This window comes from Somniosus microcephalus, chromosome 14 (genome assembly GCF_052327205.1).
Source record: "Somniosus microcephalus isolate GS21.2 chromosome 14, FLI_Smic_1.0, whole genome shotgun sequence".
Classification (NCBI taxonomy): Eukaryota; Metazoa; Chordata; class Chondrichthyes; order Squaliformes; family Somniosidae; genus Somniosus; species Somniosus microcephalus.
Window position 1 is genome coordinate 29,054,292 of NC_141000.1, and position 13,825 is coordinate 29,068,116.

Sequence of the window (13,825 nt, forward strand, 5' to 3'; positions counted from 1 at the left end):
CTGCAGCAGCACTCAAGAAGCTCAATACCATCCAGGACAAAGCAGTCCGATTGATCAATACCCCATCCACCAGTTTAAACATTTGCTCCCTCCACCATCAGCGTACTATGATTGCAGTGTGTACAATCTACAGGATACACTGAATTAACTCGCCAAGAATTCTTCAGTAGCACCACCCAAATGCTGAATCTCTACCATCTAAAACAAGGGCAGCAGATGCATGGGAACACCATCACCTCCAAGTTCCCCTCTGTTAAGAGTATTTTAAGATGAATTAAATGGTCAAGCTATCCCAGCATCCTTTTGCTTAGGTTTTGTGTTAGAGCAAATGTGGGAGAAAGGGGAACTTGCATCTTGTCTCTCTGTATGAACAACAGACAGTTTGGAAACGCAAGGACACAGAATGATAAACACCCAGGTTAAGAAAAGGCTCATACCCTGATATGAGACTAGTTGACAAGGCACCATATAGCACAGTAAAAGATTTGGCCTACACACTTACAGTATAAAAAAAACAAAGCTTGCAGAACAAAGGTAAAGGCTGAAAAGATTAGAAGCTGGATAAACACCTAAAAATATGGCCACAGCTAAATGTGCAGCTACATATTGCGTAGACACAGGTTGTATATTATAGTATAAGAATAGAACCGGTTCCCCCCCACCAATGCAGAGCGTTCTCGGGGTGGGTCAGGAGCCACGCAGCCATGTGGATGGCATGGAGGGCTGGAGCTGGTCACTCCACGCCTTGGAAACCGGGCTGTGTCGTTCTCTTGGTGGTCGGAGCCCTCTCAGGGTCAGTCGGAAGCTCACAGCCATGCAGGCAACCGAAAGTGATCACTCTGGGCCTGGAAACCAGACTGTATTATTTGCATGTCACCTTGTCATTTCATAGAACAGTAATATAAAATCTAATACTGTTAAAACCACACATGCGTGAATCATGAGCAGAGTTATTGTCGTTGGACTAACAACCCTTTGTTGTGACGGTAACCACGGGGAAATCCGCCAACACCCTCCAAGTCACACACCATCCTGCCTTGGACATATTTCTCCAGAACCCTGGAAATCTTTCTTGTTCAAGTAAATATCCAATTACTGTTTGAAAGTTACTACTGAATCTCCTTCCACCACCCTTTCAAGCAGTGCATTTCAGATCATCATAACTCACTGCGTTAGAAAAAATCTCATCTTCCCCTCAATTATCGTAAATCTGTGTCCCTGGTTACCGAACCCCCTGCCAGTGGAAAGATTTTCTACTTATTTACTCCATCTAAAACCCCTCATAATTTTGAGCACCTCAAAATTATATAGTAGCTGAATTATCATCCCAAGAGCTCTGGCCAGGAAATCACAGCTATGTTGCTCCTTGATGATCTTTTCGTTGCCATTTTCAGCTGCTGCTTGTACCAGAATCTGAGCCTGGACTCGGTGCTACGTGTTGCAAGGGGGAATTACCGAACCTGTGACAGATCAGAGTCCCATCCACATGGACTGCGGCCGTTCAAGGCGGCAGCGGCCCACCACCAAGAGTACCGTCTCAATGGCAACTAGAATTGGCCAATAAATGCTGGCCTTGCCAGTGACACCCACATTCCAAGAATGAAAAAATGTATATGTGCCAGAGGACAAGATCTGAAAGCAATGTTTACAATTCTAAGCTTGCTGCCTATAGTGCTACAGTGAAATACATTATTTTCAAAAACAAAACATGTTACAATTTCTTCCTGCAAGATGGAAGAAAGAATTAAGCCATGGTTCACCATAAAGCTGTAATATACAACAATGGTAGAAAAGACTATCTGAGTAAGGAGGCTACTGGATGGCCCCAGACTTTCTGAAAGGCTGGTTTTCCCTCCCCCGTATGATCAAATGAGGAGAAATTCAAGTAACTATTATCAAAAAAAAGACTTGCATTTCTATAGCACCTTTCACGACATCAGGACATCCCAAAGCACTTCACAGCCAATGAAGCACTCTTGAAGTGCAGTCACTGTTCTAATGTAGGAAACACGGCAGCCAATTTACATACAGCAAGGTCCCACAAATGGCAATGTGATAATGACCAGATAATCTGTTTTAGTGATTTTGGTTGAGGGATACATATTGGCCAGGACAACAGGGAGAATTCCCCTGCTCTTCTTCAAAATAGTGCCATGGGATCTTATACATCTACCCATAAGTGCAGACAGGGCCTCGGTTTAACATATCATCCGAAAGACAGCACCTCCGAAAATGCAGCTCCCCATCAGTACGGTACTGGAGTGTCAGCCTAGATTATGTGCTCAATTCTATGGATAAAGATCAATAGCTTTCACACCTGTCAACTCCTTTGTCAATGTTTTTAATGAGCTTTACGCTGTCAGAAGCTGCACAACGCAAATGGTAAGTTTTCGCGCAGCCCTTAACTTCACAGTCTATTTCAGCTTCTGTCCGACTGCAAAAAGAGCCTCTCTGTGAAAAGAAAGCATTTCCACTTGTGAGAGTGTGTCTATTTTTACAAAAGGTTTCAAACATTTCTGAGCAATGGTCACTTTTTCGTATGAAAAACAGAACAAGCAAATTAACAAAAAAGTACAATTCTAATATTAAGATTATTATAATAATACATTTAAACACACAGATAAAGTGGTTGTTATCCTCCTGTACGTTTTAGTCTTTTGACTGTGAGATTCCAGGATTCTAACCTGAGAGGCTGTCTTTAGGCTACAGGTACGTTGCTCCCTTTGTGGTTTCAGCTCATTTCCTTTAGCTTGTGCAGTGTCCTGGACATCATCACTTTCAGAAGAGCTGTCTGAACCAAAAATTCCACACGTTAAGGAAATGGCAAAGAGCTCAATTTTACAAGATCTTTTCTGTACTCTGCAGTTTTATTTATCTCATCAATCTGCAGTTCTGAATCCCAAAGGCTAACACTTTGCTAGGTAAAGTCCATAAGGTATTGATCCTCGTAGATGCCAAACTTGGCCCCAATGCTGGATTCTGCCCCTGCACTGTTATTCTGCAAATATTGTTAATCTTATCTGAGCATTTAATCCTGATCACTGCAGGGTTCTATTGGTCATGTCGGCTGAAGTCGGCTTCCTTCCACATTTCAAAATGTTATCTCAATCTACCCAACATCCTTAATGTCAGTGAGCTGCCATCAAGTTTAAAACAGATCCCTTTGGTGTTTTTAAATAACCTCTTCCTTTCACAAATCGAATTCAATTTTCTATAATTTTGTAATAATAGAATTAGATACATTAATTTTAAACCATGCTTTATATAAGTAAAGAACACAGCAAGTTATAAAAATGATGAGCCGTAACAGTTGGATGGTCAGAGAAGATGTGGAGGCGTAAATTCTTTGAAGTACTGATTTATCTTATATATCCTACCGAATATGTTTCAATGCCAGTTTTACATCTGAAGAAGAATGCTTCCCCAAACCCATCCTCAGCATTTTTAATCCCACTGATGCAGAATGCCTTAGCTATAACAAAAAGGCACCACATTGCAGCGATATGTGTTTGTTCTTAGAGGGATGAAGTGGCGTAAAATGATTTTCAGTACCATAATATCCTACAGTACAATTCGGATACATTTTATGCAAATATTTCAAATAAGGTTCAGGAATAGACTGAGTGCCAACTAAAACAAAATACCACCAATAGAAGAGCCTGAAGCTCACTGACTTAGCATGTCAAACTTAAGGAAATAAGAGTGACTTTTTTTTAAATAAAAGGGCTGAACTCTCTCTCTCTCCCCATAGGCACCTCATCAGACCAAAGGGATTCTACAGTTGTAATGACATGCGCTGCTCCAAAGCCTCAACAAACAATACTCTTAGTGCTTGGTGAGTCAGCTGACACGGACATTTTCTCTCCGATTTCCTCCCTTCCCCCATTCAGGCTGAGCTGGGCCCCGTCACCAGTCTGGTTATAGCTGAACCACCAAGTAGTTGCGGAAAAACACTCTTCTGTGTCCAACAGTGAGATAAGGGTTGCAAGTGAAATATCCACATGGACAGTACGAAAACAAATCAGAAACTCAGAGAAACTTGTTCATCAGAACATATACAAAACTCTTTATGATAAAGCATCTTAGGGCTGGATATATCCACAAAGAACTTGACTGTTGCGAGATTGCAACTGATACTTGCCACCATGCGTGAATTCCAAGAACCAGCCACATCTTCTGTATCTCCAAATTGGTTTTAGGAGGTAGAAGGTACTGACTTTAGTTCATGAGCAACCTCCAAAAACAAGTAGGCTGTTGGGACAGCAGTTCACATTCCATAAAGGTAAGGAACCAAAAAACACAAGTCACTGCAAATGAACAAACACCGAAAAGCACCATGTCTGCGCATCATAAACCTAGGTTACCACAGTACTTGAAGGACAATTCAAAATAACTGAGGCACATTCCCCAACTGCGCCAGTCCCAGGCGGTTTCCATGCCCTGGCAAGTACAAGTCTCAATCAAGACCAAGAAAGCAACAATGAGGGTAAAAGAAAATTACAAATGTTGGATATCCAAAATAAAAACAGAAAAGCCGTCAACATCTACAAATGCTTTGAGTATGGACCCTTCATCACAACTGTAGACATTGGCTGCCCTAACATATCTGGAACTGATTGAACTTGGAAATCTAGGAGTTACTTGCATTATCTGCAGATATCTTCAGAAAAAATTACATTAAGCAAAGTATCAGTCACATTGGTATTGCATTAAAAATTATTACATCACTGCACGAATAATTTTGGTATTGACGGTTTGCTATACACCACATTGTAATCTAGAAAAGGATACTGACCTGGATATCTGGAATGTTCAGCTATGGTTTTAATTTTTTGTAGCCAAACACAATCTTCCCTCCCAGGCCACAAAACTTCCCTCCCCTGAAGGTGAAGTGTTGGCTTCTGCTCTACATTTTCCGATACAATGTGACTGAGATCAGGAACTCAGCGGAACGGGGAAGAAAGTGATCACATTTGGCATCTGTCCACACTCCACCTGCCATGCCATCTTACTGACTTCAATTTCTAGAATTTATGATGACTGTGGAAATACCAGCATTTTTCAAACAGTGGGAAGGTTATACAATCTATTATAACAATTATCAGCTTAGTTTGATTTCTTTCTGTAAATGACAAGGCAGAAAATGCATTACCTTCACCTAAACTGTGTTCAATCTTATGTTTCTGACACCAAACCCTGTGGATGAAATTAAAATAAATTTCAAAGCAAAACACACTGATACATTACTAAATATAGCAAGTATATTTACTAGCAGCAGTCACATAGCATTTCCAACTTTGTATACATGTGCTGAACCAAAATCTTTCAGGAACCTGGGAACGAGAAGCTGATATTCAGCCCACCAATCTTTGCCTAGTAATTCAATTCTGTGGATAAGGCCAGATCTCTTTTCTTATTATAGTTATTTTTTGAAAGTCAGTAATGTTTCCCCATTTTCTTGGCCTATGACACTACATGGTCCTTGCAGTTACATATAATGAGGGTCGGGTGATTCATTAGCACCAGGTATTGTGAATTATTGGGATCAGGGTCTTTTTGCTGATGCTTGTTACGAGTGAGGAGGTTGGGTCGGGGGCTTGCTGAGCGCTGGGTCTCCCTGGTCATCCAATGATACGGTGGTCTTTTGGCTTGGAGAGGGACAGAAGGCCATGGGGAGGGCAGGCTGGGAGAAAGGGGTACCACCGCTCATTGTGTTTCCACAGTTCCACAGATAGCCCTGCACTATTCCCTGAGGCTGGCAAACATCTCACTGTTCCTTTATCCATGCTTGTTCTAGGGGATGATTTGTCATGTCACATCAACAGGGTGCCTAGCCTCACCATCAAATGCAAAGAACTAAATCAGATTTAAAGGCTGTGAGGAATCCATCTCCTATGGGCTGCTGGTCAAGCAGTCATGGTGTGTCTGGGAGGGTGGCAAGGCCCTTCATGATCTTTACAGCCTCCAGGATCTTTGTCAAGAAGCACTAAAGGAGGGGGGCATGACGGCAATGTGTGCAATGGAGGGGTACTCGAGTGGGTAGAATTTGTGGGGCAAGGTACATTTAGAGCAAGATATTGAACTGCCCTCTCATTTTATTTTGATAAAGGTCACAGTCTCCGTGTTCTCCCAAGAGCTACACTGCTTCTCCATATTAGCTATTATCAATGAGGATAGCATAAAGTAGAACAGGGAGCCATATTCACTGGGGTGCTCGATACAAGTTTAGCATAACTTCTGTACTCATCAATTCTATCCCTCTAGAAATAAACCAGAGTGCTTGGTTTGCTTTTTTTTTAATGGCCTTATTAACCTGCGTCACTGCTTTGTGATTTGTACTCCAAGATCCCTTTGCTCTTCTACCCCATTTAGATTCTTATTTTCCAAGTTATACGTGACCTCCTTATTTTTCTTACCAAAATGTAATTCCTCACATTTATCTGTGCTGAAATTCATTTGCCAATTATATGCCCATTCAGCAAGTTTATTAATGTCTTCTTGTAATTTGTTGCAGTCCTCCTCAGTGTCATCAAAAGTGCTATCAAGTGGCACTTTCTCACCAATAACTTGCTCACTGATGCCCAGTTTGGGTTCCACCAAGACCATTTGGCTCCCGACCTCATTACAGCCTTGGTCCAAACATGGGCAAAGGAGCTGAATTCCAGAGGTGAGGTGAGAGTGACTGCCCTTGATATCAAGGCAGCATTTAACCGAGTGTGGCATCAAGGAGCCCTAGTAAAACTGAAGTCAATGGGAAACGAGGGGAAAACTCTCCACTGGCTGGGGTCATACCAGCACAAAGGAAGATGGTTGTGGTGGTTGAAGATCAATCATCACAGCCTCAGGAGTTCCTCAGGGCAGTGTCGTAGGCCCAAACATCTTCAGCTGCTTCATCAATGACCTTCCCTCCAACAGAAGGTCAGAAATGGGGATGATCGCTGATGACTGCAGTGTTCAGCGCCATTCACAACTTCTCAGATAATGAAGCAGTCCATGCCCGCATGCAACAAGACCTGGACGATGTTCAGGCTTGGACTGGTAAGTGGCAGGTAACATTTGCGCCACAGAAGTGCCAGGCAATGACTATCTCCAACAAGCGAGAGTCTAACCACCTCCCCTTGACATTCAATGGTATTATCATCGCCGAATCCCCCACCATCAACATCCTGGGGGTCACCACTGACCAAAAACTTAACTGGACCAGCCACATAAATACTGTGGCAACAAGTGCAGGTCAGAGGCTAGGTATTCTGCAGTGAATGTCTCACCTCCTGACTCCCCAAAGCCTTTCCACTATCTACAAGGCACAAGTCAGGAGTGTGATGGAATACTCTCCACTTGCCTGGGCGAGTGCAGCTCCAACAACACTCAAGAAGCTGGACACTATCCAGGACAAAGCAGCCCGCTTGATTGGCACCCCATCCACCACCTTAACCATTCACTCCCTCCACCACCGGCGTACCGTGGCTGCAGTGTGTACCATCTACAAGATGCACTGCAGCAACTCGTCAAGGCTTCTTCGGCAGCACCTCCCAAACCCAGGACCTCTTGCACCTAGAAGGACAAGGGCAGCAGGCGCATGGGAACACCACCACCTCCAAGTTCCCCTCCAAGTCACACAATATCCTGACTGAGAAGTATATCACCGATCTTTCATCGTCGCTGGGTCAAAATCCTGGAACTCCCTACCTAACAGCGCTGTGGGAGTACCTTCACCACACGGACTGCAGCGGTTCAAGAAGGGGCTCACCACCACCTTGTCAAGGGCAATTAGGGATGGGCAATAAATGTTGGCCTTGCCAGCGATGCCCACATCCCATAAAAAATGAATTAAAACAAAATTGAAATATGCAATAGCGCCTCTGCTATCTCTTCCCTAGATTCTTTTAAAATGCGCGGATGTAATCCGTCCAAACTCCTTTGAGTTTGATTACAGTTGCTGGATCATTCACTGTATACAAGTGTACTTACACTCCTTTGAATGGACCATTTCCACATCTTCATCACATAAACAGTTTGACTGCACAGAGATGTTAAGATACAATGTGAAAGTACTGCAAGGATACAAATTTAATGAAGCATGTAAATCCATGTCTTTCTCAGTAACAGTAACTTTTCCATAAATTGGAATTTTACAGGTAAGAATTTGGGAAACTTTGTTTTCTTATAATCCTGCTCATACAAAAGGTTTAAAAATACAGATTTAAGTTGAGTCACTGACATGGCTTTATGCAGTTTAAGGGCAATTACATGGGCAAGGGCACTTTACCTGTAAACTCCATGGATTTCATTTTCCCTGATTGCACCACTATCACTCCTCACGCAGGGGTAGTGATAGACTTTCCTACAGTCTCTTACAGCACATCTAACAGCAGCTCCAGGCCGACGACAGTGACTGCATTTCTAAACATAAACACAGACAGAAAAGTCAACAAAAATTGTTCTCTTGAACCTTCAAAGCCAAACTGTACAATAATCCAAATGGCCGACAATCAGATTAAAAATAAAAATTAGATCCAGGCAGCTTAAGTTGTTATTTAATATAAAAAGGCAAACAAAAAAAAACCAAAGAGTCAAACGCTCTTTTTAAAGTTAATGAGCCCCTTGTTCATACTAATATATGTATTTAGTTACTTTCTAAAGATTAATTTCTATCATTCAGACATTTCTGATAAATTAAACTTCACTGACATATTTCCCCAAAAGTTTTATTCACCAAATAAGCAACTTTTCTGAAATGTCAAATATGGTATATTGCTAAGATAGTCTGTGCCACAAAGTATTGAACGAGAAACGGCCATTTGGGCCATCAAGTTTGCTCCTTCCACAGATCATCTACACTCTGCCCTACCATGGATTCTTTCCCACTATCATCTTCAAATTAGGATAAACAATTCTGTATTCCTTCAACCAAATCATTAATATATATGGTGAAATGCTGAGGCCCCAGTACAGATCCCCGAGGAACACCACTTGTCACATGCGGCCAACATTCCCTTTATCCCTACTCTCTGTCGTCTACTTCAGTGCAATATCGAGGGAGTGCTGCACTGTCGGAGGTACAGTCTTTCAGATGAGATGTTAAACCAAGAAGCCATCTGCCCTCTCAGGTAGAAGTAAAAGATCCCATGGCACTATTCGAAGAAAAGCAAGGGAGTTCTCCCAGTGTCCTGGCCAATATTTATCCCTCATTCAACATCACTAAACACAGATTATTTGGTCATCATCTCTTTGCTGTTTGTGGAACTTTGCTATGTGCAAATTGGTTGCAGCATTTCCCTACATTACAACAGTGACTACACTTCAAAAAAGTAGTTAATTGTCTTTTAAAACACATAGGGGCGTCCTGAGGTCATGAAAGGTGCTTCTATAGATGCACGTTCTTTCTTTCACTAATCTAATCATCTAATAAAGTGCTCTGCTGTGGCGGAGCCACTAAGGGACTCCGATCAATTGTATATAATTCCCTTTAATAATATGTTAGCTACAGCCTGAGTCTGTATCTTTGTTTTCACTGTTTACATGTACAGAGCGCGATCACTTTAATAGCGCGGGTAAACGCGATGACGTCACGCCATTCATCACGTGATCCCCACCGGCGGGAAAAACGCGATGTCATGACATCAGCCACGGGACCGCCCAAGCAGTCCTCGTGGAGCCTCCGAACTGACTAGACCTATACTCAATGTTCTCCTGTAGTTATCCGTTAAACTCTGTTAGTTTACATTAAACCTCGTTTATTTGATCGCCCGAGTGGACCTCAGTCTTTTGGATAGGAACTAGACATTCCTACACTGCAACATTTCTCCTGGTCCCAAAAGATAGTAAAGCAAAACACTATCTACTCACATTTTGTTAGCGGATTTCTTATTGTTACCGTCGCAGCAAAGGGTTGTTAGTCTGGTGAAAATAACTCCGTTTATAATCACGCATGAGTGTTTTTTATAACAAGCTTTATTACAGTGACTGCTTTGGCCTTCCATTTATATTAAAGATGATGACATGCAAATAGTCTCCGACTACCGCTGCGAACGCGCTCTTATGTCAGAGAACAGCACAAGTCCAGGAGTGACCAGCTCCTGCCCTGCAGACCCTCCACATGGCTACATTGCTCCTGACCCTCGAGAACGCTCTGAAGTTAAAGAGGATCTGGTTCAATTCTTCTACTTCAATACAGCCTTGGCCTGTGCTTACATAATACGTAGATACTGCACGGTTGGTTGAGGCCACATTTTAGATGTTTACCCAGCTTATAACCTTTTCAGCCTTTGTCTCTGTGCTACAAGCTTTGTTTACAGTACAGTAAGTGCTTAGGCCAAATGTTTATCCTGTTCCGTAGACCTGAATGTTTTCGTTCTCTGTCCTTATGTTTCCAAACTGTCTGTTGTTCAGATAAAGAGACAAGGTTAAGATTCTCCTTTCTCTCACATTTGCTCTACCACTAAAAATGTTCAAAGAAAGGAATGCTGGAATAGATTGACTTTTTAAATCATCTTAAAACATTCCCCCCTTTTGACACAGAATGAGCAATCACTCTAGGTCAATTAACTTTTTTTCTGCGTCTCAGACATGCTCAGTTACTTGACAACAGCACAACATGAAATGGTTAATGTGGCTCAGGGGAGTGAGACAACCTTTTAAATCATCAAGGCACTGACACATGCTCCATAGAGAAACTATCTAATTAATGAAACAATCAGGATACAGTTATACACACTGATACCTGTCAGAGGGATTGAAACTGAAGTTGAAGTGGAATCATAGAATAATACCGCACAGAAGGAGGCCATTCGGCCCATCGTGCCTTTTGAAAGTTATTATTGAACCTGCTTCCACTGAATCTTTCCGACCATGCATTCCAGACCATAACAATTTGCTGTGATAAAAAAAAATGATATTGCCTGTCCTTATTCTTTCTTCCTTCCTTCCTTCCTCAAGGAGCCCTAGCAAAACTGAAATCAATGGGAATCGGGAGGAAAAAGCTCCACTGGCTGGAGTTATACCTAGCACAAAGGAAGATGGTTCTGGTGGTTGAAGGTCAATCATCACAGCCCCAGGACATCGCTGCAGGAGTTCCTCAGGGCAGTGTCCTAGGCCCAACCATCTTCAGCTGCTTCATCAATGACCTTCCCTCCAACATAAGGTCAGAAATGGGGACGATCGCTGATGACTGCAGTGTTCAGCACCATTCACAACTCCTCAGATAATGAAGCAGTCCATGCCTGCATGCAACAAGACCTGGATGACGTTCAGGCTTGGGCTGATAAGTGGCAGGTAACATTCGCGCCACAGAAGTGCCAGGCAATGACTATCTCCAACAAGCAAGAGTCTAACCACCACCCCTTGACATTCAACGGCATTACCATCGCCGAATCCCCTCACCATTGACCAGAAACTTAACTGGACCAGCCACACAAATACTGTGGCAACAAGAGCAGGTCAGGGGCTACGTATTCTGCAGCGAGTGTCTCGCCTGCTGACTCCCCAAAGCCTTGCCACCATCTACAAGGCACAAGTAAGGAATGTGACGGAATACTCTCCACTTGCCTGGATGAGTGCAGCTCCAGCAACACTCAAGAAGTTCGATACCATCCAGGACAAAGCAGCCCGCTTGATTGGCACCCCATCCACCACCTTAAACATTCACTCCCTCCACCCCCGGCGTACCGTGGCTGCAGTGTGTACCATCTACAGGATGCACTGCAGCAACTCGCCAAGGCTTCTTCGATAGCACCTCCCAAACCCGCGGCCTCTTCCACCTAGAAGGACAAGGGCAGCAGGCGCATGGGAACACCACCACCTCCAAGTTCCCCTCCAAGTTACACACCATCCTGACTTGGAAGTATATCGTCAATCCTTCATCGTCGCTGCGTCAAAATCCTGGAACTTCCTCCCTAACAGCACTTTGGGGGTACCTTCACCACACGGACTGCAGCGGTTCAAGAAGGCGGCTCACCACCACCTTCTCAAGAACAACTAGGGATGGGCAATAAATGCTGGCCTTGCCAGCGACGCCCACATCCCATAAAAAAAACGAATTTTTAAAAATAGATTGACTTTTTAAATCATCTTAAAACATTCTAACACATTTACAGCACCATTATTAAACTCTGGCCAATGTGCTATGGAGTCACCGCTGTCTAAACATTTCTATAACCTGCAATCTCCAATATTTATTGCTCTTTTTGAAGAGCATAATTAACATACATTGGCTGCTTTTGCTAATAGCTGTAGACAAAAAAACATTTTTTCTAACCTCTAGTCTTGTATAATGCATATTATGTTGTACTTGTGACCACTAGTTCTGCACTGACAGTCCAATTTAAATACTCTTAGATCTACAGTGCCTGCATTTCATGGTTTTCTGATGTTCTTGGTTCTGTTTTCTCTTAATTTTATTTTCTCACACATGCTAATAATTATTGTTGCACAACAAAAAAAAGTGTAATCATTTCAGAACGTACATATAGTATGCACAAATTAAGAAAACAATCTCATTCTACCAAGAAATGAATAAGTCGGCATCCAAAATTGGAGGAGGAAGCTATTGTCCCTTTAAGTATGCAATATATTAAGTCATATCGCATCTCTCATTTCCACTCTATATATAGTCTCATTATGGAAGTGTACCTTAGTCCCTTTAAAAAGAATAGGCTAAGCTAGGGAGGTTTGGCAAAGTGAAGTAGTATAGGGTCTCTCATCTCTGGAACGTGGGTTTAAATCCAGCCCATACTGGCGAGATGAACGTCTCCATCACTCTGTGTGGAAATGCAAGAATCCTATGTGAAAGACGGTTGGGCAGTCTCAGCAAAACTTCTATTGGGTCACAGGCCCATAGCTTAAAATCATCTCTAATTTTAGCATTAATTGGCATTCTCACTTCAAAAAGTCAAAGACTAGCTGGTGTGGGAATAGAAAATGTGACAGTGGTGCAGCAGAGACTGGTCCGCTGAAGCACATTGTTAAAGCATAGCAAAGGGTGCTTTATTTTGTGCTACCCTTGAACGGGGAGTGCTTAATGCTGACACTGGGTGCCTAAATGGGGGGGGAAAAAGTGTTCCATATCCTAAGGGTAACTTTCCTCTTCCCGGTGAGCTCAACATTCAACCGTGGAATATCGTAGATATTGTCGTTATCAATAAAGAAAGTTTTTAATGTTGTATCACAAATTTAAGTAAAGAAAATGAATCGGAGCAAGAAAGTTTATAAGCCGCTTTCCACTTATTACTGAAATAGCAGCAGATCTTGCAGCTACAATCCACTCACTAAGTTTATATTAAGATCACAATATTAAAGCATTGATTGCCTCCTAATTAACCCAAAAGTCCTGGTATGAAGAAGAGTATGTCAGGGTTTGTTGTCCAATGCAGTTTAGATGCAACAGCCTCGAGAGGAGTCCTACAACCATTACTACAAAGATGGCGGATTGCATGAACACCAATATTCACATCCCATAATAAGCCTGAAACCCGCATGCAGGGTGGAGAATTCCAGCTGCAACCATGAAGCAGTCTAATTGCAGCCAGACTGTACCCAGAGCTGTCTTTAACCTATGATAGCTGGATCCTAATCCAGCTCTCGTTGAGGTTTCTATCAATGACGAGGGGGACTGGGCTCCTTATATACTCAGTATCTGCTGCAGCTGCTGTCTGGTGAAATGTTCAGAGGGAGTTCAGGTGGGACAAACATTTAAATATGGGTATAAAAAGGACATGTTGTAGGAAAGCTGCCACAATCAACATATTTATGAATACTCTGGGGCTGACAGAAGGCTTACCTGGAGAACTCTTATTGGTAGTTTACTTGCTCTACATTCTCACACCCC

The 13,825-nt window shown here is 42.6% G+C and overlaps 1 protein-coding gene across 8 annotated transcripts in view; it reads right to left on the bottom strand.

The window, feature by feature from the left end:
• LOC147107410 (histone-lysine N-methyltransferase SETDB2-like) overlaps positions 1-13,825 on the bottom strand; it is a 120,479-nt gene that overhangs the window by 92,399 nt on the left and 14,255 nt on the right. For 6 of the 8 annotated variants that reach the window (XM_086006433.1, XM_086006431.1, XM_086006432.1 and 3 more), the window contains 4 exons: positions 8,270-8,403; positions 5,153-5,196; positions 2,685-2,791; positions 2,318-2,451 (listed from right to left, as the gene is read on the bottom strand). In XM_086006433.1, the coding sequence (XP_085862559.1) occupies positions 2,318-2,451; positions 2,685-2,791; positions 5,153-5,196; positions 8,270-8,403 (419 nt within the window). Of the gene's footprint in view, positions 1-2,317; positions 2,452-2,684; positions 2,792-4,141; positions 4,252-4,795; positions 5,041-5,152; positions 5,197-8,269; positions 8,404-13,825 lie in introns of all 8 variants that reach the window. The other 2 variants (XM_086006437.1, XM_086006438.1) reach the window with 2 other exon arrangements.